Here is a 25,954-nt window from a genome sequence, read left to right as displayed (position 1 = left end):
GTAATAGCATTTCAGCCAATCAGGATGTTTAGTCCTCCTGGCTTGCGACGCTTATGAATGTATAGGTAAAACGATTATCTCGATTTTCTCACAAAATGTGATGTGATGAGACAAAATTATCCTTACTTCTAGGCTTAGGTGGCAATCACCACATCGCAGAAATATATTGCACTTATGCAATAAAATCATCGCAGGCTAGTGTAATCACATTGTGCGGTATTTACATATAGATCGTTTGTTTTTGTCCTCAATCCTCTAACATTCTGATAGTATACATTTAACGTACTTCTGTCAACACTAACTATCAGTTTCTATGTAATTTACAAAAATATTTTACGACAATGCGATTACATCTTCTAATGTTTTTAACTGTATCACAGAGTCATCTTGAATTTTTCTCAAGAATATTCGCACTATATTATCTACACATAAGAAAACAACTTTTCTTGCGTTTCCAAAGATTTTTCTATGGCATGCAGTTAAGCTCTAATTAATATAGACAATACCTTCATTCATATAGCTCAATTGATTTATACTCAGATTTCTTTTTACTTTCCTTCTAGCTACAAATTTCTCTATCCTCTCTTACAAACTTAACAATAATGCCACTATCTGTTTGATGCGGAAGTTTCTTAAGTCTGTGATATACATCAATGGATTCACGTTTAATTTCAATATCTAACACCCTAACTACATTTCTTTTACAATTTCCTTTCTATCTTCGTTCTGTTTTTCCGGAATACCATGTATTTCGATAATCTTTCTTCTTCCGTACTGTTCAATTTCATCCTTTTCTAGCTGAGCTTCCTTTAGTTGTTATTTAAGTCAGTGGTGCCCACCCCCCCTTATGTGAGTGACGCACCCCCCCCCCAATTGTCTATCCGTAGGTGTTCTTCCATGAAAAAATCTTCTTTTCGATTAATTTTACCCCCCTCATCAAACATATTTATGTAGATTTTAACCCCCCCAAATATTTCAATGACGCAGTTGGCGTCATAGCCCCCCCCTTGTGGGCACCACTGTTTAAGTGATATATTTTCTTCCTTTAACCGCTCTATTGTTTTCATACATTCGCCTATGGTTTCGGATTGATTTTTAATTATGTTCATAGTTTCGACGAGTTTTTCATGCGCAAGATCTAACGATTTACCTAGTTCCTGTTCTCTTTCAGTATTACTCTTTTTCAAATCACCTATTTCTTTCTTTAAACTTTGTAGTAACACATACATTTCCGCGAGAGTTGGATACTTTGCTAATTCCGTATCGCCATGCACACTTCAACGTCTTGTCCTTTGACATACAAGACAAAACCAATATTGTTTTTCATTTTTTAAATAGTCAATATAAGATTATTTTATTCGAACACATTCAAACAAGCTCAGCACTGTGCTTTACTTTAAGCTTCCTGGCGTGGGACAGGTTTTTGACACTCTCCACAACTCATTTCAATTTTAGTTCTTCGATGTTTCAAAAGTACTTATGAAAATAAAGTGGGTTGGCAACGCTTACACGGCCTTGTTTTGTTTGTTTACACTCAGTCAACACTCAAATATTTCATATAGATTTAAAATAAAAATTCTTCATATATATTAACAGTTATTTATTGAATATGTTCACTATTACTTATGGCACAGTTCCTGTATGAAGATATTACAGCCAACACTACAAAAAATGCACAAATTACATATTTTTAATCACTCGATCTGAAGAGGACTCTATTTACAATCCAGAGTTGCCAGTTTTAAACTAAAGTGTTTATAATGTTTCAAATATGTTGATAATAGCTTTAATACTTCTTTTTTCCTTATAAAATGGCATAAATATTACCTTTTATTATGAAGTAATCAATGCATTATAAAATATTTCTAATTTGTCCTTGTTGATTACATCATATTTAATGTTTGTGTCACTTCTACATTCTTTGCATTTTTACGGTATGGTCGTATAATATGTACTTTAAATTTTTCTTTATATATTATACAACTGCAAAGCATACTATAAAATCATAAGTGACAAGAGCATCTTCTTGTGAGAATCTCTATTCATTTTTCAAAATTACCTTTTGTATTTTGCAGTTTTGTAGTTTTTACAAGTTGTAATTTTCCTCTTTGTCTTATGTATATGAGTCTCCTTATGTTTTTCTGTGAAGATTATACTTATTATATGGCTTAGAAAGTCTTTGTTCGACACATTTTAGCAATTATTTCTTAAATATGATTTCATTTTTATTTCCTTCAACTTCATACTGCGTCCACTGCAATGGGTTTCCTCCATCTTTCACCATATCCATAACCTAGTCCGAGTCTATTCGCTTTTACACACTCTCTCTCTCTCTCTCTCTCTCTCTCTCTATATATATATATATATATATATATATATATATATATATATATATATATATATGTATATAGGGTGTTCCATAAGTTCGTTTACGTAAGCCATCTCGGTAACTATTGAAGATACGAAAAATGATAACAGAGCAATGTTGTTGGAAAATACGGGTTTTTAATCTAAAATGTTGGAATTATCGGAATTGGAGTAATCGTTTGTACTCTACTTTGGTATAGTGCTCAATGGTAAAGAGAAATGCAAGTTGCCACGTCTTTGTTGGACAACAATAAAACAAAGTGTGCTTTTTTTTTCGAAATTTTTTTAAAGCTGAAATTAAGGAACTTGAATCTAATAGTAAAAATAAAAACATTCGGGACATGTATAAGGGGAACAACGAATTTAAGAAAGGCTATCAACCTCATGCTTATATATTGAAGAAAGCTGACGGAATAGTTCTCACTGATACGGATAGCATCTTAAAGAGATGTGGAACAAGATACACAAACTCATTCTCCTTATCTCAAACAAGGAAGAATTGCCACAAGAGTGGAAAGAATCAATCATTGTTCCAATTCACAAGAAGGTCGACCAAACAGACTGTAATAATTATCGAGACATTTCTCTTCTGTCAACATCCTATAAAATTCTTTCAAATATTCTATTAGCAAGCTTGATCCCGTACGCATATGAAATTATTGGAGATTATCAGTGCGGATTTTGTCAAAATCGATCAACTATCGACCAAATAATTACCATTCGCCAAATACTCGTAAAGAAGTCGGAATACAATACTCCGGTACATCAACTATTTATTGATTTCAGAAAGGCTTAGGACTCGGCTAGGATAAAAACATTATACAACATTCTTACAGAGCTTGGAATACCGAGAAAGCTAATTAGATTAACTAAGATATGTTTAAATGTATCCCAAAGTAAATTTCGGGTAGGGAATTTTTTGTCCACGAGCTTTCACGTCGAAAATGGCCTGAAACAAGGAGATGTGCTGTCGCCATTATTATTCAAATTTGTCCTGGAATACGCTATAAGAAAAATCAAATATAGCAACCAGTGCCTAAAGTTGAACGGTATTAATTAGGTTATGGCATATGCTGATGATGTAAATTTAATAGGGGATGACAGGCGAATAATAGAAAGAAATACAGAGATCTTATTAAAAGCTTGCAGGGACATGAGTTTAGAAGTAAATACAGCGAAAACTAAACACATGGGCGTGCGTCGGGACCGTAATACGGCAAATTATGTGTGCGTTAAAATATTGAATAATACTTTTGATTAAGTGGTTACTTTCAAATATATAGGCTCAATATTAATGGACGAAAATCATATTCACGAAGAAATTAAGTGTCGACTAAAAGTGGGGAATTCGTGTATTATTCAGTTCAAAATTTCTTATCGTCCCCAATGCTCTCGAGGAATTTGAAGCTTAAAATACACAAAACGATAATCATACCAGTTGTTCTGGATGGTTAGAAACATGGTAGCTTGCTCTTTGAGAAGAACATAGACTGAAAGTATTTGAAAACAAGATCCTGAGACGAATATTCGGACACAAGAGGAACGGGAATGGGGAATGGCGGAAACTTTATAACTACAAGCTACGTCATTTATATGGTTTACCAAACATTGTTAGGGTCATCAAGTCTAGGAAGCTTAGATGCGCTGGTCATGTAGCTAGGATGGAAGGTAGTAGAAACGCTTTCAAAGTCTTGACTGGAAGATTAATCGGAAAACGACCATTACGAAGACCTAGGCGCAGGTGGGGATACAATATTAAGATGGATTTCGCAGAGATAATAATCCAAAGTAGAAAGTGGATCCAGTTGGCTAAGGATAGAAGTCAGTTGTCAATGGAGAGCTTTTGTGAACGCGGCACTGAACCTTCGGGTTCCATAAGCCATAGAGTTATTTAGTCAGTTAGTTGTATATGAAGTTTATCGAAGAATTCTTCTTTTTGTGACATTTTTTGAATTTATCCTAATCATTAACATAATCCTACGGATAATCACTTTTCCATTTATACTTTTAAATTGACTTCATCTCTATAGAAGTGTTGTGTATGAACTATTTGTTGAATTTTTATGTTTATTAATTTATCCCAATTATACTATATCAGTCTAAAATATGTACAAACTTGAATTTCACTATTCCAACTATTTTACTGAATATTTGGTGTGTTTTTCATTATTTCCATTTACATTTATTTTCCTTTGTTACGTCTACGATCTTTTATACACAATTAAGAATTATATCCTGTCACGTTGTGTATTATATCCGGTACACACTTCGGAATTTAAAATTTCAAATTACAATTATTCCAAAGAGGAGCAACACCCTCTTCTGTTATATAATCATAATGTTTAACCTTATGATTTTTCTGTACATTCTTCATTACAATAGGAACAACATGAAGATTTATATAAATTATTTTTGTTTTTGTGTTAAGCATAACTTATTTCCTTTATATTTGTTTGATGTTACTGTAGCTTCATTAAAAATTTATGAATTTTTTATCTGCATCTTTATCTCGATATACAACTGGATTAATTTTAGTTTCATCAAATTTTTAAATATAATAATAGAACGCGGATGGATTACGTCGCTGATAGTTCTTCGTGTAAGACTCGTTTTTACGATAACTCTCTTTACAACCTTATATCTCATGCGATAAACATCAAAATCAACACTAAACTCAAATAATATTTTATTATATGTTCAGAGATTTTTAATTTAGTATAACTACAATTTTTTAAATGTCTTATCTTAACGGATTCATGATTTGAAGAATCTTGCTCGCTTTTATCTAATGCATCTTGTAAGTAAAATTTTGATTAAAAATTGTCACATAAATAATTGCGCACTCTCCTTTTAGATAATTGAAAACAAGATAATATATTTAAATAGTTAATGCAAAAACAATGTGTTTTAACTCGTTCCTCATTTTGTTCTTTTATATATAATAATTTAATAAGTTTTCTAGTGTGTTTTTTGAGTAATACAACATATAATTTGTATTTTTTCTTCTATGTATATACATTTATAGAGATGGTAAGTCTTCTTTCAATTTTTGGAATCTCATTTAGTGTTATAGGAAATTCAATGTCTTTCAATTTTGATTTTAAATGCAGTATTCGTTCATCGTTTGGCGACACTCTTTCTGGATGGAATTGTATGATATACGACTTTAAATATTGAATATAAGAAACACTTTTCATCTTTTACATACATTAATTATAGCGTTTCTAATTAAATCTGGGAGTTGTGTATATATATGATGAATATTTAATTGGCGCATATTTGTTTACTATTGATTCTCAAAAATTTAGAATGGTCTATCCAGGTCGTCGATCTTGAAACTCACTCATTTTATTCTTACTTCATTTTTAATCTTACTTAGAAATTTATTTAAATTACCTGACTTAAATATTTTTGCGATATGTGGTAAAATGGAAGTCTTAAATCTCCCTACTTTTCTTATATTTTACAATTGGGTGTTATATTAACTTTTAGACCAAATGTTTGTTTAGACTTATTTGCGTTCTGTTTATTACTGCTTTTGTGTATAAAATCTTCTAGAAAATCTGATAAAACATCTTTAAGTATTGATGTAAATAACAATGTTTCTAGTCTTGATTTAAATCCATTATCCCGAAGTCGAGCATTTATTGCTAACGTTTTAGTTTCCACTTTAAGTTCTTCAAAAAGCACGTCTTTAAAAGCGACTTAATGTTTTTCATCTTTAATTTCGTCACTTAAGTCTAGAGTATACATCTTGTTTAAATATGAATGTTTGTTTCAGTTTTCATTTATTCTGTTAGTCTTCATATTGTGTCACACAAACAATTATTTCTGCTTTTCTTAATTAGAAACAACGTCTTATGAACTTCTCTACATTACTTTCTTAATTTGACTTCTGTATATCTGTTTATATTCTTGTATTTGATTTTAGTTTATATATCCGATACTTTATTTATATGTTTTAGTTTGATTACTGTATAATTCTGTACTTTCTTTTTTTACTAAGTGTTAGTTTTAGATTTCATTTTATTTGTATTTCTAACACAAATTATTTACCAAATCTCTGATTTATTATATAGAAACATTTTGAGCAAGTCATTAGGCATTTCAGTTTCTAATGTTAGAGTAAATACTCGTATGACGTTCTAAATTGTTAGGTTTATTAACGTTTTGTATTAGAAATAAGACTTTCTTCGAAAGGTCTCATCGAAGTCAATAATAAAATATACCTAATTGATTTTTAACCATATATGCACTTAAAAATCTACGTAATCATTTCCATCTCTGCCATTGATGAACTCATATTTACTTTTACTGTTCCAATTTGATTCTACTGTATATCTTCCTTCTAAAATCATTTTTGCTCTTTCAATAATATTTATTTTTCTCTTAACAGTAATTGTCTCTCTATTAATGCTGCTACTAGTTTAAGGTTTTCGTATATTAGTTTACGTCGAACATGTATTGAATCACATTATATTTTCATATTCATTGTAAAGAAAATCTTTCAAGATTTGAATTATATAGAATCTACAAAACCGACTAACACACTACACAGAAACAAATTACTGATTTCATATTTATGCTCTTCCCATATATGAAATGATATTTAACGTTTCTCTAATGAACGATCATGCAAGAGATTACGACTAATTTTATGTTCATTCTTACTTTCATTATTACCCTCACCATCGGATACATATTTAATTTTATTACTCTTCTAAATTTCGGTCAATTATTATCTTCCCTTAAAAACATAATTAAATATTGTTTACAAAATACTTGGTTAGATGTACTTATTTTTGTTCATTTAATTCATAACAAATACTCGTATAATACTTTTTGTGGTTTTCCATAAACTCTCCGTCTTAATTTACTTTTCAATTCTATAGAAAAACTTTGGTTCTCAAATATACATTGCCAATACATTTTATTATGAAACTCTAAAATAGATACTTCTGAATGTTTTCCATGCAAGATATACAAAATCAATCCAGTTTGTCTTTAATTTCGCTTATTAAATTTTCTGAAAGTTTTTGAAATTATGATTTTTTTTACTAAATTTCACTTTGACTTTGAACTCCCTTATAAAATCGTCTTTATAATGTTTAGTTTATTGAAATTTCTGTTCAATCCAATTTCTCTTCAAATTGCCTCTAATAAAGTTTTCGAATACTTCATGATACGTAGATAGATTTGTGAAATTTGTTTTCTTAATCTTGATAATATTAATTATAAATTAGGTTTATTCTTTATCACCAAAGTTTCTTATAAACTCAAGTTTCGGTAAACGTTTAATGCTTCTTTTTCTTGATAATTAAGATTGCTTTTGTTTCTCTAAGTTCTCTTAACTCACTGTCTTGATTACTTTTCTAACCACATGATATAAAAATCGTTTTTCTAAAGGCATGGAGAAAGTGTCTTTTTTAAGATTTTATACCTGTGCTTCTTATGCGCTTTCATCTGTAATAATAATTTGTCTTTCTCATGTTTAGTTACCCTAATTAGCTATGCCTTCCTTAGTCAAGAATAGCCTATTACGTTTTCATTTGAATAACTATTTCAATTCAATTACAGTATTATTATTTAGATTTGTCATCCACTTATTCTTTTCTACCTTGATCGTTTAATATGATTTCAACTCTCTTATTTATTCATTTTTAATTGTAACACTATTCGAATTTTTAATTCAAAAAAATCTTTTATGCATATCTTTTATACAACATATTAAATTACAACACTACATTACTTTTCTACTATTTGATTATTATTTGAAATATCAAATCCCTAACTTTCAACATGCACTTTATCGCCATCTTTTATAAACTTTTTATGCAATATATTAATTTTTAGACTCAATCTTTAATAATTCTTGTTGATAAAATCTTTCATTTCTTCGGTATTACATATTTTGTTCTATATATTGGTACACTCAAGGGTATAATCTTATTATTAAATATTTGCGTTTACCTTGGGGTATGTCCTTTATCAAACAGACCTTTGGATTTGCTTATTCAAAGACGATCACCAATTTTATACTTTGATCCACTATAGTGAAATTCGTAGCAAATTGATAAATTAAATACTCTGAATACAGGATTTAAAACTGCTACTTCTTAATTTCATAAGTTAATAGTTTCTATCTGCATAGTTGCCTTAAATGTTTCTTTCTTTTCTATTTGACGATCTTCATTCGTATTAAGCTTCTAAATATCATTATATATGTGTCTTGTAATGATCTTGACACATCTTCAAATTTATTTCTATTATTTTCTGGCTGGTCAATATATCTATTTAATGATTCAGTCTGTTCTAATATTACAGCATCGTCTTAATTAATTCAATTAACTATATTAGCAATTCTATTGTCATGAAATTCAATCCACGTTTGTTGTAAAGATTTATTTAGTTCAGATTTAAGTTCATAACGATTTAAAAAATTGAATTTATGGAAAAATTATTTCCTTTGTATTTATCAAACTCCTCTTTTTGAGCAACATAACTTAAAATCTTTAATAATTTTTATTATTATTCACTAATGTTAATATTATCTTTCCTGTCTATAATATTGCCAAATATATTCATATTTATTATTTGTTAATTTCAAATGATAACGTCTAGCCTAATTTCAGGAACAATGTTTCCATTTCAATTATATTTCGCTTCGATTTTTGAAGTAAATTTCAATATTTGTACCATGTTTTATCAGTAATCAATACAAAACGTACTTCATATTTATAAAGGCCATCCTATCTTCGTAAAGTTCCCAAAACTTAGGAACACATTTTCAAACTCATATACAAGTGTTTGTTCTATATGTAGTAAGACTAATACTTTTTATCTGTAAAATAGTGATATATTAAATAGCATTGTTAAAACATGTTTAATATGTATGTTCTCTAGAAACTTTTAAATGTCTTGCATCGAAATTTGATCTTTTGATTTGTTTTGAAATGATTTATCTATCACATTATAAATTTGCTTTGGAAAAACTTCACAATACATACAATAAGTGTACATATTTAAATGTACAATAGATCTTTTTTTCTGAAAATATTTAGTGGTCTTCATTGTGTGTACCTTCCATGTTTAAAAGTATTTTAAGAATAATTAACATAAAAGCTATTAAACCAACATTCTTTTTGATTTCTTCTATGTATTTAAATCATAAATCAGACATATAGAATTTATTTTCGCTTCCTTAATTTCTAATTGTTTTGAAAATTTGATACAAATATAACATTTCAATAGGTCCATAAATTATATACTGTATTGTCTTAGGGACTGACAAAAGATAGATCAAGAAATATGAACCAGATTCATTAATGAAGTTGATTTAACATCTACATTATGGACGTCGTGTTTATCACGAATGAAAACGATCCAACTCCTCTCTTATTATTTACTTCAACTTGTCTTTCCACAGCGTCCCTTACATTTTTATATTCGAGGATTTCCGCAACATCTTCACATTTAAACTAATATTTTTCATTTTAATCAGTAATTGTAAATAAACCTGGATACTCATATTTAAATAAAGTCATCTTTCTATATTTTCATCCAGAATATTTTCGTTTGAGCATTTATTTTCCAATTTTATTGTACACAAATCCCATACTTACTTAAAACAAATTTTTTGAAAATAATTACGACAGAAAGTTATTAAACCTATATAAGTTACTTTTGAGTCACAGTATTGCTGAAAGAGCAACCTATATTCAGCAATTTTAAAATTTTCACACAAGACGCCAAAATATATTATATCGAGTTAAGGTCTTCTGTTTCAGCCTTAAGGTAGTGAAGTACAGACCCGTGCCCTATGGCGTAAAACCCCGTTTCCACCAGCGATCATGTTCGATGGGAGAGTTCTTTTGGTGAAAGATTGCACGACATCGTAGTTTCCACTGAAGGAGACCTCTATTCAGCACTGCCTGATCCAATTTCGCCCACTCCTCCTTGCACACTTTCCAAAGGCCACCAAGTGTGGTCGAACGACGCTTATTGATGGTCTGTTTGAGGAGGCCGAAAGCACAGAAGTCCATAGGGGATGCATCTGGTGACTTGACGGGATGTCTCGAAATGGGATAGCCTTTACACCTGTCTCCTGGTCTATACGTGTCATGTAGGCCACCGTTCGTTTGACAATATGGCTGCTGGCATTGTCCTGGTGGATGAACACTCTGTCAGTGTCATTGCCATACAAAGCCAGGGAATGTTTGCGATAGATGGGTTCCAGTACATGCTCGATATAATACGCTGTATTCACCTTGACATTTGACGACACCCGGTATATCGGAAGCTTTCCTTTTCCACAGAAACCCGTCACTACCATAAATCCCGTTGGAAAACTCTCCTTGCAGGAGCGAACCCACATTGCATGATCGGTTCCATCCCTGTGGCGGTAGTAAATTGCAGGCATCTGCTGGGATCCTGTCAAATGGACCCATGCTTCATCTAAGGTGATCACATAGCGCCTGCCATTTGTCACCTGCCAGGTAACCTTCATACAGCCTTTTGCATGTCATCCGCCGTTCTGCGATGTGCGTTGGCTTCAGAACATGGACCCGCCGCTTGTGTGCACTTCTGACTCCCAAATAATCGCGTATGATTCGGTGTACAGTTGCAGGTGACCGTCCAACACGCCTCGCTATGTCACGTTGGGTGGGTGGATTCTCCTGGGTCACAAACCGGCGGACCTTGACAATGACTTCTTGACTGAGTTGTGGAGCCGGTTGTTTCTTTTGCCCCTTTTGACGACGCATGGCAATGGTTTGCTCTGGATTTGAATTGCGATGGATGGCTACATTAATTAATTTATCAGACACTGTGAAACCTTTTTTCTTGCATTGTGTTCTTATTCGGCTATAGCTGTAGCCTATATCAGAAAGTGCTACGATGTAGCCCTCCCAAAAAGGGTCGATTTTCGGCGGTATTCTGCTCACACACGTCTCTCCCCTGCACGGTTTGTAAACAAGTGTCTGGCTTCTCCGTACTGCGTGCGTCACGTTGCTGACTCGAAACTAGCGCCTCTGGTGGCGACTGCAAATTGCTACCATAAAGATGAAACAGCCTTCTGCAATTATAAAACATATTTTATATTTCAAAATATTAATCAAAAACTTATTTAACAGTTTTATCTTTAAAATAACATATTTTTATCTTTAAATTTTTTATCTTCCAGTGTGTTCCAGTGTTTATCGAAATATGCAATACCACATTCTCTATTTTATGCTTTTGGTTAATTCGTTGCTCATAAACACTTCTTTAAAATATTTTATCCTACAATTTTTTCAACAAACACTCTCATCGAGGTTGGTTGGTTTTAGTTCTTCAAAATTGTCTTTGTCAACCTGCTGTTTTCACAGTAATCACAGAAATGCTGCTTCTGAAAATCATTTCGACTCCAGACCACATCACAATGACGACTGAAAACAGCAAGAGAGTGGTGAGTGAGAGAGATGACCACTCGTGTCGCCCTTCCACTGACAGCACTACAGCCGATATAGAAGTTGAGATTTCATTGGGTATTGCTGGCAATAATTATATTGTTAACTTATGAGTCGTATCAACACAAAGAAAACCGAGTAATTCAAATCAGGAAACAACAATTACAAACTCATCAATAGTTCATATTTCGGATAAACAAGTTTGTATCTGCAAACATTTTGCTTGATTAGCTTTGTCACCAACGTCAAATGTACCATCATCAACATCGTTATAACGCTACCAAGATGACAGTCCAGAGCATGGTTAATGAGATGTAGTCCAAAACTATTACAGAGTATTAACTATTTAAATTTATGTTTAATTAAAACATTGCTGAAATATGAGACATGTATAAATCGATAAATGTCATCGACCTAAACGACATTAAATAGTAGATTATCAATTCTCACGTGTAGTGTTTGAGAAAATTGAGAGAAAGTCTTTATGCCTCTATAAAGTATGTTGTTCGTTTCTAATTCTTTACTTGTTTATAACAGTATAAGAGAGTACTATTAACTAACAGATTGCATCAATTAATATTTTCCTTTTTCTAATTGTGACACAAATAGCTCTAATAACCACAAACATACACTTAACACTTAATCAGCGTACTACTTGTGAGCTTGTAATTGTGTTGAAACGTTCCCTCTTATGTACGTTTCAGATTAAAACTGTGCTAAATCTAACAGAGTTTAATTACAAACATTTAACGGATTTTTTATTTATCTAGAATTTCCCCACCAAAACCTGAAACTATTAAATATTTTATGAATTAAACTATTAAATATTAGCGTCAGGCAGATAATTAATAGCGAAGTAGTGACACACATTAGCCTTACTACTAGGAATTTACATAACCCATCTAGACATTTGTCATTTATTATAACAAATCGTGACCCTTGTCTTTCTAAGGCCAACACTACAAACTTGTTAAGCACGGTTGTATAACTTTCCAGATTTGCGTAAAGAACATACTGATATGCTCGCCTTTTATAATTAGAATTCGTGAATTAAAATTTAGTACTATTTTCTGCAAAGTTTAAGGACGAAAATAAGTTTCACATGCTTTGTCACTCCCAAGTGCCATAGATAAAACTTGGACCACACATATAAAGTAATGCTAACAGAAACAATAACTTACACTTTAATCACTGTGATTCATGATGTCCTCTGCCACTACACAAGGAATGAAATGGTCCTTAAAAGAGAATGTATTCAACACGAATAGCGATGAGTGCTCTGCAACGAATTCCCATGTTGCTCACGAAGTTAGTATTTGAGTTTCGATGGTATGGAGTTTCACATCTCCTCCAGTGCTATTGATAACTTTTGGATGGCTCTTTGAGCATATAGACATGGTGTAAGGCATCCCAAATGCACTTGATGAGGTTAAAGTCGGGAAAATAAACGATGCAGCTCATTTGAAATGTCCTCTTGTTCCATGAATTCCGTCACCTACGCTGTTCTATTCGATTCCCCATTGTAATCTACAAGAAGAAGCTCTGAATGACTGCATTTCTGAAAAGACTACGTGGAAAAGTACAGTTGCACAATATTGTTGCCCAGTGTGTATACGCGTTCAAACCTTGTGAGGTCGGTGTACATATGTATTATACCTCCTCACACAAGAACATATGGACTACCAAACTGATCATGTTCAATAATTTCCCAGAGTTTATTGTGTGTTTGCACCTCTTCCAAAATGAGTATACTTCCAGAATCACCACTTGGACTGAATCAGCTCTTATAAGAGACGAGAATGCAACTCCATTCCTACTGAATCCATCATCCAATATTCTTAGCATCATCGCAAACGGTGTCAGCACATGCGACTGTGCATGCAATACAACGTAATTGCCTTCGGGTAAAAAGACCACTCCATCCAGTCGAGTTCCACTGCGGAGAACTGGATTGGGTGACTTGCAGTAACTTCAGTTGCGTTTGCAATTATACCCGTTGTTTGAGGTCGGTCTCATATTGTTTGGTTCACAATGTAGAGGTAATCCCTACTGTATTTGATGGTGGTAGAGCACCATCCTTCCATTGCATAGCATTGCCTGTGATTCTGAATGCTCCTCATACACATGAAGTGGAAAATACCAAACTCCTGAGGCACACTCGTTACACATTGTCCTTCTTTCAGTTTTTCATCGAGTTTTCCTCATGTAAAGTCACCCAAATGTTACTGTATTTCTGACCATGTTTTATGAGTAAGATAACTACAATACCTGTTAACAGCACTTTAACTGACATATACTGTCTCTATCTCTTTCGGTCAACTGCTTTGTTTTTCGGAAGCAAACCCGTTTACGGTTTACTTCACATTATACAAAGTCTGGCTTTTTGTTCATATGTGAAAGACTTCTGGCAATATGTTGCGAGCCTTTCATTCATTTCAATGGACTACGCAATGTTCCGCATTATCTCGATTTTAAGTTTTGCATTTTAATATATAACACAATCATATCTTGCGGTATCAGGTCATGGCTAATTTATTTAAAATTTCATAAGAGGTGTAAGGAAATTGAGGTACGTCTTTAACTTAGTCATTGCAAAAGGCACACTAATTTAATATAATTTAATTTAATATATATACTATGCGATCAAAAGTATCCGGACCCCTGGCTGAAAATGACTTACAAGTTCGTGGCGCCCTCCATCGGTACTGCTTGAATTCAATATGGCATTGGCCCTCCCTTAGCCTTGATAACAGCTTCCGCTCTCGCAGGCATACTTTCAATCAGGTGCTGGAAGGTTTCTTGGGGAATGGTAGCCTTTTCTTCACGGAGTGCTGAACTGAGGAGAGGTATCGATGTAGGTGGTGAAGGCTGGCACGAAGTCGGAGTTTCAAAACATCCCAAAGGTGCTGTATAGGCATTTACCTGCGTGATGAGTGGCTTATGAGCAGCCGCTCGATCATGAAATCCAAGTTTTCTCATCTCATGCCAAACTGTCATAGTACTTGGAGTGGATCCTGATGCAGTTTGGGATTCCTGTGTGATGGTCTGGATAGATATCTGGCTATTACACTTTACGACCCTCTTCAATTGTCGATGGTCTCTGACAGTCAACAGACGAGGTAGGCCTGTACGTTTTTGTGCTGTACGTGTCCCTTCACGTTACCACTTCACTATCACGTCAGACACACTGGACCTAGGGATATTTAGGAGTGTGGAAATTCCGCGTACAGACTTCTGACACAAGTGACACCCAATCACCTGACCACGTTCGAAGTCCGTGAGTTCCGCGGAGCACCCCATTCTGCTTTCTCACGATGTCTAATGACTACTGAGGTCGCTGATAATGAGTACTTGGCAGTAGGCGACAGCATAATGCACCTAATATGAAAAACGTATGTTTTGGGGGTGTCTGGATACTGTTGATCACATAGTACAGGGTGCGGCACGTAAAACCGGCCCGTCGTAATATTCTGGTATATTGTGTTTTTGGCAACACTTAAATAATCTACCTTCTTACCAAGAGATGGCATGTCGAGATCGGGTCGACTTACGTGACCTGCAGCAGTCACGTGCAGCCGCAGCCAGTGAAACTTGTCGAAACCAGTTGAGAAAAAGGCCTCGTTGTGTTAAGCCGGGTGAGTGTCAGTGTGTGATAATGCCGTATTCGATACCCGAGCGTGTTGCCATTGTTGAAGGGTTCATTCTCACTGGATCTTTTGTGAAAACAAAAAATTTGTTTCGGGAGAAATTTCCAGGACGTTCTGTGACAGCAAAAAGCACCATTCAGGAATTGATTGAAAAATGGCGGCGTACAGGATCGGTTCAAAATGCTCCCAGGAACAGACGACCATCTGTCTGCACACCTTAATTAAAGATGCAGGTGGAGGAGATAATGACAAGAAGTCCTGGAAGTCAACCAGGAGATTGAGTCAACAGGTTCATGCGAGTGAGAGAAGTTGTAGACGTGTTTTAAGGGGACTGAAGTTAAAACCGTACCGGATAAGTGTTGTGCAAGAACTGAAGGAGCCTGACCTGCAGAAGAGGGTGCATTTCTGTTCATGGCTGTTGAGAAATGTTGCCAGTGGTTTCTCGGATCCACTAATGCTCATCATGAGTGACGAGGCGTGGTTCCACCTGTCTGGGTACGTAAATTCCCAAAACAACCGGTATTGGTCGACAGAAAATCCACACACAATCCACCAGGTACCCTTGCATGATGAGAAGATTGGTGTTTGGTGTGCCATTTCCGCCACACGCGTTATTGGGCTTATATTCTTTGAGACGACAGTGAACAGTGACGTGTATATGGGAATCCTGGAGGAGTTTTATACACACTTGACCGAAGAGGAGCGTCAGTTATGTTACTTTCAGCAGGACGGTGGAACATGCCACACATCAGCTGCATCAATGTCCCTTGTGCATGAGATGTTTACACCAGAGAGGGCAATCAGCAAAGGCTTGTGGCCTCCTCGGTCACCAGACTTGTCCACGTGTGACTTTTACTTATGGCTACTGTTAAAGGGAAGAATATACAAAACAAATCCACACACAATTGAAGAACTCAAGACCAGGATCCAGGATGTCACCAATAGCATTACAACACAAGAACTGACAAGGGTATATATGAATCTCCTCAATCGCGCTCACATGTGTGTTGAAGTGGGTGGAGGACACTTTCAGCACCTGCTGTAAAGGCTGCTGTGAAGGTGAGTAGTCATATTCAATACATTACATTTCATTTATGTGTTGTAGTTAATCATATTCAATACATTACATTTCATTTTATGTGTCCACTTTACGGGCCGGTTTTACGTGCCGCACCAATTACATTACAAGATATCTAAATTTTAAGTTCCCTGATATCATAGTTCATTGTTGTAATTATCCCAACAATTCTAAGTAAGTAAATTTAGAATAATCATCGAAACATTAAACGTTCCGTTCATTGACGAAACTACAGTGTATATTACCTGAAGATGCTGTTCACATAATATTTATATAACACCTATATTTACGCTGTCGATTGAAACTTTTAAAAGTGTGCCCGCTGTTATACTTAACCTTTATTGAAAATCCTTTTATTTAAACGACGAAACTAGTATCACAAATATAAATATAGCAAGTATGTTAATATTACATAGTCGTATTGTTCTGTTTTTGAGCAACTAATGCAATTGTTTGCACTTCCCCCGGAATATTCTACACTATTTTACATTAAGTGGAATACAAGTTGAAGATTTCTCCAATAATTAGAAGCTACGTTATATATTTTCAAACAGCTTTCAAGCAATGAAATTATAAAAGTTTTTTCGAAGATTTTTTCATCAACTCAGAGTCTAAGAAGCGAAAGAAAGTAAGTAGCGACAGAGCTCTATAAGTATTCGTCTGGAAAATTAGTCAGAAGTAGACGATAGGTCAGTGGCTTTGTTCCAGTACACAAAAAATTCTAAACCTGCTGACATTCATAAGCAGATTGTGGTGATATATGGAGAAAGCTCGATTTCAAGACAACACGTAGCGAACGGTGTCGTGCTTTTAAAGAAGGATGGATCATTATTTGTTAATATCAATCCTGAATATACCAGTAAACACACTGGCGTGAACAGTGGTCATGTAAATGGTTGTATTTGCGTGATCATTAGAAGAACAGTACGTTCAATATAAACTAAGCTGGGTTACCATATGATTTTGTGAAGAATATTGAGATAAATTTACAGGAAAATGTACACGAATTTTGTGTCGCAAACATTATCCAAGAAACATAAGGCAACCCGAATGGCGACGTCGCTGAATATTCTGCAACGTTACGCAGCTTAGAGGAACAACTAGTCTTCACGCACAGTGACTAGTGATGAAACAATATGACATCTGTTCAATCCATTAAAGATACAGGCATTTATGAAATGGAAGCATTTGTCTTCTCCACGAAAGCCGAATTTTCAAACTGGTTGCTTCGTCCAGGAGACTTTTGAGTAGTGTATCCTGGATGATATCAGTTGTGAATACGGAGAAACCGGGAATGCTGAAAAGTATTGCAGGACGCTTCTAAAGGGGCTTAAGTAAAGATTTATCCGTAAATTGAGTCTGATTTTAGGGACAATTTTACGAATTTTAATATAATTTGACCTCATATTTAAATTGAATCTCCAACAGTTTGGATTCATTTGTAAAGCTAATCACTGCAATATGACAGATCATTGCAAACGTGAATTCCAGACGATCCTATTCTTATGAGAATTATTTTCTTGAAGCTGAGGATGAGAAACAAAATAGTTTCAATTTCTATTAAAAACGACTGGATGAATTATTTTGTCATAGCGCTCTGCTATCTGTCATTGTAAATATGGCAGTATAGAACCAAAATCTAAGTGAAGAGACAGTTATTGCCTAAAGCTACCGTGAATCATTATTATTGGCGTTTTTGACTACACCTATTAGTCCGATGGCATTACCTTCTTTGTCTTTCTGCGATGAGCTTTTGCAGAAGAAACACTTGCGATTGTTAAAAATACGCTTTACGCGGGTACAAAACAGGTTCAAACAAATTTATATCTATGCGAGTCGTCCGTGCATTTAAGACATCTACACATAGCAGGCATGTTTTTATATTTTTCTGTTGGCTATTTTGTTTTCCTCTGGCACCTTTTCTGCGTAGGTGCGTCAAATTTTCACCGATCAGATTGCTGATCGCGTCATGTTGTGCTATGGGGCCTATTGGTAGCATGAAGTAAGGAATAGAAGCCAATTTTGGTTAAATTAGGAAAGAACAGCAACTTTGTAACAGAATTGAACCGAAAACCTTCACGTTGTAAGTAGATCAACGCAATAACCACTTATGCAACGTACACCAACGTTCTGTTCACATTTAATTGTGCTGAATTATGTGCGATAAAAGAGTTTAGTTGTATTGTTATTCAATCTAGGATATAAGCATCTACAAGTGCTTGGTTTATATCCTCTCCCTTTCCTCTCATTCCTGTAGTATGAAACTCAATAAATGCTCTATCAGCTTAAGATTAGGAGGCCGTTGAGGCCAGACCATACAGATAAATTTTGTGTTCCTGCAGCCGCAACTGGGTATGCCTAGACGTATGTTCAATCATTCCTGTGCATAACAATAAACTCGTTTTGGTCTTTATCATTTACACGAAGGAATGGCAGCAAGATGTTCTCCAAGATTCATCAATATAAACATGGTTAGTCATTCATGCCGGTAGATTTGTAGCCCCAGAAATGTACGGCAATTCGTCCTGAATAGCCTGCCTGCACTATATGTTGAATCAAATGCCTTATCTCTTGTTTCTCATTCATTGGACAGGAATACCTCCTCAACACTGTATATAGTTAAATACTAGTATGCCTGTGGGAGCTCAATGCGACGCGAGTTCTAATCGTCTTGAATTGTTCAGCTGTTTGAGTTATATCTTGGTGGCAGGACGACTATTCCTCAGGCAGGTCACTTTAATCTTGGCTGTACGGTGTTACGGAAATAACTGAATTCTGCAGTCTTATCTGCGGCGTATTGGATTGTTCCTGACGTTTTCTCTCATCGCAGTTGTTGCCATAGGTTTACTTGGACTACTTCCATTTAACTGCATTATCCTGGTGCCGCTCTAAACGTTTGCAAACATTTCGTCAGTCATAATCAAATGTTCTGCCTATTTGAGATGCATTTTTGTCTTGTTACGCACAATCACAATTTTACTATGCTAAGCTACTTCCAAATCTTCAGTACCACAAGGACGAGATATGTTATATGGCCTTGTAAACAAGATCTGATTTAAACAAGACGCATCACTTAACTGGACATATTTCTTGGTACTAACTGTGTAATTCTACTTACTTTTATCCCCTAACTAAACATTTCTGTTTCCATGACCATACAAACTTAGCTTTCATAGGCAGAATTACATTGTCAACGTCAATGACATCTCTAACTTACATAAAAGTAAAATATCAAAATGTTAGGCCAATAAAGAACCGTAAAACGAAACAGAAATTAGAAACAAACTCCTCGAGTGGATTTAAATTATGAACTTTCTCATAACGATTAGCCCATGATCACTGCCCTGAGTGTGTTGTCATTAGTCTTTACGGTAAGTGAATTTTGACCTCAATTTGAATCTTATATATTCTGTAGGTTTTATAGATTCTTTCGTGTTTTATAATACTTATGTTATCGTTACTTACCTACTATGAATTATTTGTATTTCCAACCTCTACTCTCTCACGTAATGTTTTTCAGATCCTTTTGCCTCTTCCTAAAAAAAAACTGTAGCCTTGACGAATTCTCAGCATCAGTCGATTCAGGAATGCTAGACTCAAAATTAAGCATACATTTACTTCCTTGACAGACGATACATATCTCCTCCTCCCCTAACTAGTTGCATGAAGCGTGTATATCTTTGGATCTCGAAAGACTGCAACCCTGTCTTAAAATTTATATTTAAAATTATAGTACTAATTATTGGAATGCCGTATCTAAAGGAAATGTGTCGATAAGGCGGTTGAAAGATACTAAGAATCATATTCAAATATCTTTTTCTATGTATGACCACTAACTGAAATTAAGACTCACCCGTTCAAAGTAATATGAATTCCCTCAACGCCACTCAATTTCTTTACCATTCTTATTTTGTTAATGCTCATATATCATAAATGTTATATTAGTGCTAACTCTACCACTAGAACTACTCGAACATAATTTCGTCTGTCAAGGCATGTCTATTGTTATATATCACGCTACTACCTTTCCTTAAACTTCCGTATTAAGCGGTATTTTTATCCCATTTTCTATTTCCCACAATTGTGCACTGACCGAGTGAGTTACATTAATCTTCATTCTCTGTGCTTCTGTCGTCTCATAGTTGTGAGTGAATCCACTGTTTGCATGTTACACTCTTTCATAAATCCATACATAGAACTTTTATTATCAGTAAGTGGGTAGTTGATTACGATATTAGTTTCCTTTTAACTGTAATTTCTGAAATTTGTTCCAGTTTTAGTTAACTTTATCAAAAATTGTCCCAATCATTATTAGTGTTTATTTTTATAATTGTTCAACTTCTCTTGTAACCACGTATTTTGAATTGCGTTAGAATTGACATTTGATAAATGTTATTAACTACGTATATCATCATTAATATATCTGGTTAGAAAGATAAGTTAACTTGTTGATTCTCAAAAGTAAGTTACTCCAAATCATGAATTTTACATTATAGCATGGATAAGTATATTACATTGTTTTCTGTGGTTCCCTTGTGCATTATCTGAATTCAGTCCTTCAAGTTCAAATTTTCTCTAAATATACTATTCTACACTGCGAATTTACATTGAATTTAGCACTCAAGTGCTCGAGTTATTCTTAAATCAGTAAGTAACATTAAGCCGTGTGTAGTATACGTCTTAATTTCTATTTCGAGAAACGAAAGCTCATTTTGAACGTATCTCAAGTTAGCCCCTAGAAATATCTCTATAAATAATCGCTAATAACTATTACAACTATTAGACCAGTAATGTTAGTGTTATGTGCACTAATGATACACTAACCATCTGTGAAGTTCCCTTAAATTCTGTGAAGTTGAGGGAGCTAACTAGATAGGGTTTATGTAAATTTTCGCTTAATATAGGGCATCTCGTTTAATCAATGTATTGGATTGGAAAATGAGGTCACCCAAAAATGTGTTAACATGACATTTTTCACATTAGCTTACAATAGTCCTCAGCTAAATAATCCTAAAAACGACTATGTTTCCCCAAAGCTTACTTATATCGTCAAACACAATCGTTTACTTATTTTTCGTTATATTTAATGAAATTTAATATAATCAATGCACCGTAATATCATATATTTGTTTACACATGTCGCATTCAGTGTATAAACGAATCAAGTCTACTTTTTGGTCATTTTGTACATATTTCACTTCCTGAAGCTTTTTTCATGACAAAAGATTTATTTCCAGACATTGTAAATAACTTCTGTAACATAAGAAACATTGTTAAGGTTTTCATACACTTAAATGTACTGTACAAACTTTATTTATATTTCTCATAAATTTGGTAATACGACTTGATGCCCCTCTGCTCTGGACTTCCCATATACAATTTATAATACCACTTATTATCCGTTTTCAATAGTTCAAATGTTATGAATTATGTTTCAGGGATTTTAACCCTTTTAACAGTAAAGTATTACCATGGTACTTAGTGAACCAGTAATGAAAGTTATTCTAAGAAAGCATGGTTTCTTTGTTCCATGGCAATTTACACAGCAATTGATTTATTTTCTAAAGAAATATATCTTAGCTATTTTCTTAAATAGATACACGTATTTATTGAAAAATCAACTATTCTTTGAATCAAATATATGAAGTGTTTGTTAATATATATATAAGTTCTCAAAACTTAAAATAACGTTAAATGAACATCCATATTTATGATAACGGTTAGCATTAGAATTCTGAAATAAACTTAGTAAGTATAAGCAAATTAGCAATGAATGCAAAAAAAAGTTACATAATTGACATAATTTCTTCAGTCTGAAGATCGTACTTATTTAGCTAAATATAGATCCTTAAGGTCTTATTTCAAGTCACTTAGTTTCCGCATTCAACTTATTCCAGTACTTGTTGATATTGTGATAGAGAAAGCCAACATTTAAAAAGGTATGTAATAACAGGCACTAATAGAAATTTTACAGTTTTACAAGATGAAAGACAATGTCGAGAAAGTTCCTAAGCTGGATTTTTGACTCCGTCACATTGTATTTTTTTTTCTCAAGCAGGAGATATTATTCTCGCACAACTTTGCAGGAATAGTGCGTGACAACCAACAGTGGCTTGAGTACAAGCAGTGGTATGCGTATTACAAGTTGTAAAACCATTAAAATAATAAAGTAGATTTAACCGTTCAGTCTAGTTACATAACTATTACCTCTTTTTATAATTATAACGCAAGAAATTGAGATCTGGTCTAGAAATTCGATAATTAAAATCTAAATATATTTTCGCATTATCTTTTCGTTCCAATTAATACTCTTTACAAGCGTTTCAGGTTTTAGTAAACCTAATATTACCTTTAAGTGAGTAGATTTAAGTGGAGATATTTTATACACAACTTATTATTGTTAAGGCAAATATGGAGAATAGAGGTTAGAAAGAAAATTAAATTCCAAACTAAAGAAATAGTTTAATATTGGTTAGCCTGTCTTCATATTACATTTATCTAGTCATATTATATTTATCCCTCTAATATTATTGAATTTAAATTTACGCGTGAATCATACCAACGATCAGGAAACTCTATATTATGTTTACATTGTAAAAATCCGACAAATCGATATACATTTAAGCAAAACTAAAGATAAAATCAACTATAAACTTAATTTTTTTTATCAGGTAGGTATTTGATAGAAAATACATTTCTACAATGATTAAATATTCATGCCCCAATGAAGTGTCAAATATTATATGAGGTAAGTGATAGAATTGGGAGCAGTGAGGATGTCGGAACACTCTGATATAAATAGTACGTATATAGAAGACCGAATATATATATTAGTGGACCGCTTTATATTTGGCAAATGAGAACGAATCGAAGAACGTATTTCCATATCTTCTGGGGACTTCATTTACCAACAGCAGATATTTCTATCTCCACATCGCGCCAAGCGGTTTTTGTGGGAGAAAAGCACCATGTGTATAAGTTTTCTCATAGCTCTCCCTTTCATGCAATTTTCTTCATTCCACTATTTTATTCATTTTCATCATTGCCGTCTCCTTTAGTATACATGGCATAATCCTGGGACGTAAAACTGAAAGTTTTCATTTCCAATCTCGGCATGTAAAGTCGTCATGTGATTTGCAGACAGAAAAATATTATTGCCATCTTATTAATAACCATATACACATATACATATCCGCATTACATGCAATATTTGAAGTGTGTGCATATTGTCTCTAAACATAAGAGATAAACGTTATAGTAAATTATTATTGTGTTATATTGCCATAGGACAAATTTATTAGGATTATCTACATCTAATGTATAGATATAATGTTACATAAACTAACAATAATTTATTAGAGACATGCACTCTTACTAACCTCTGCACGTGGAACTTTTATATCAAAATGAAGGACTAGATTTGTTCCTTCAACTCTCACAGTAGCATCGTTCGAACGAGTAAGAGAAGAAAGACCTTTGAGTATTCCTGGACTCAAATAGTAATCAATTGTCAGGACTGAGGCATTAAGCTAGAAGAAGAAAATAAAATATGAAGAGGTAAGTACGTTTTCTATAAACTAATGGAGATTGAATAACTGAGGTCACCGTGTATTTAAGTACAAGTGAGTCTCCAAAACTGACAATCACATTTCTTCTATATTTAAACTGCTTGTTAAATATTTTAACAGCTATAAATTTTAGTGTATAAAGAGATATACAAGTGTACTTTGTATTAAACCTAAACCCTATTTTATCTCCTAAAACATGGTCGTCAGATAGTATAATTTTTGATTATAGTACGGGTGAAATAAGAGACACTTTCAAAGGATTTTTCCTCTAATATTAAACATCTATGATAAATAGGAATCAGTTGTGATTCGATAAAATGAATAACCGTTTGCATGGTTGGTTAAATTTAATTAATCTTGCTATATAAAATGCAATTGGGAATAATACACGTTTTTAGAAAGTACAATGAAGTGTTCTATTAAAAGAGCAAACTAATTAATCTTTAAAAAACAGAATAAGTTAAGTTTAACCTTAGACGGTTATCCGTCACTTTTCGAATTGTAGATGGACATAGTGTGAGTAAAGAAATATTTGCCTAATTAAATATTTATTACCAGAGTTACAAATGTTTTTAAAAGAACGTAATTTTGTACTGAAAGATTGCAACATTAACACAAATGTAGAGGAACATTTGAAAAAAGTATGGTAGTGTAAAACAAAATCAGCAAATTGTTAAGTGCTGATTAAAAATCTATCAAAACTTTAGAAGTTATCTCAACCGCTAAATAGTGAACTTTTCACTGTTCAATTAATTTACATGATTGGAAAGCTAAGATAAAACTACTGAGTACTTAAGAATAGAGATAAAATTTATTGACTGAAGGGTTTCCAAATCCGTTTCCAATTCTATAATTGGTACATTTTGTTGTGGCGACAATGTCCTATATATAGGACAGTGACAAAATACATCGGTTTGCAACACTGATTAATCTACCGAATGTTGTCAGACAAGTACATGCTTTCTTTGTTCGTCGTGTGTGGAAGATTGGTACATTTTGGAGGGAAATCTGGTATCGTTAAGTATGTGGAATTTGGATTGTTGATGAACTTTTCTCTTGTCTTCGAAACAGAAAATGGAAAAGGCAGAGAAATCGAAGGTAAGCATTTGTTTTATATTCTTAAAATATAATTATTTTTGATACATTAGTTGCTTAAACTCAGAAAATAAAATAATGTGATAAAAATACCTTGTTTCTTTAGTGTCCTATATATAGGACATCGGCCATTTAGCCTACTAGTTTCAAGGAATTTGAATTTCCGGGTAATACAGCAACGAAACTCTACGTACACATAACTTTGAAACGGATTTGCCACTTAGGTTATTTACGGTAAATGTAATAGAAATAAATGTACGATAGGAATCTGCATCATGTGGACCTTCAGAATGCAGACACTACTGGAAGAATTTAGATAACTGGTTTACTATATATGATATATATATATTGACTTTAGGTAAAGTAATATTAGAGTTATGTGCTTCAAAATTATAAAGTTACTGATAATGCGACAAAGTTATTTTAGAAAACTTTGACCCTTGTATTGAATAAAATGGCAGAATTTTTGATATTATACAAATAGGTAGGGGTATTAGGGGTTAGGTGAGGTTAAGTCACGCGCAACGCCTCTTGAGCCACACTCGTTCCACAACCAACTCAGGCCGTCTAGATATGTCTTGGAGGTTTTTGCTGTTACATGTTACGTTAGGTTAGGTTAGGTTCTATCTACAGTGCAGATCTGCAGCTATATATCTTTTTTCTTATTTCAGATCTTCACAAGAACAGGGGAAATACTTCAATACTTAGAAAACTTACCGTCCGACTCGGAAGAAGGTGATGTCAATATTGCAA

The 25,954-nt window shown here is 33.6% G+C and overlaps 1 protein-coding gene across 2 annotated transcripts in view; it reads right to left on the bottom strand.

Annotated features, from left to right (window-relative positions):
• LOC145691911 (uncharacterized) overlaps window positions 1-25,954 on the bottom strand; it is a 144,622-nt gene that overhangs the window by 17,833 nt on the left and 100,835 nt on the right. For both annotated transcript variants that reach the window (XM_081767217.1, XM_081767216.1), the window contains exon 4: window positions 23,918-24,067. In XM_081767217.1, the coding sequence (XP_081623343.1) occupies window positions 23,918-24,067 (150 nt within the window). The remainder of the gene's footprint in view (window positions 1-23,917; window positions 24,068-25,954) is intronic.

Source organism: Thermobia domestica, chromosome 8 (assembly GCF_964235325.1).
Source record: "Thermobia domestica chromosome 8, izTheDome1.hap1.1, whole genome shotgun sequence".
NCBI classification, from domain to species: Eukaryota; Metazoa; Arthropoda; class Insecta; order Zygentoma; family Lepismatidae; genus Thermobia; species Thermobia domestica.
The sequence above is the reverse complement of the archived record's forward strand: the minus strand, read 5'-3'. Positions and strand labels throughout refer to the sequence as shown.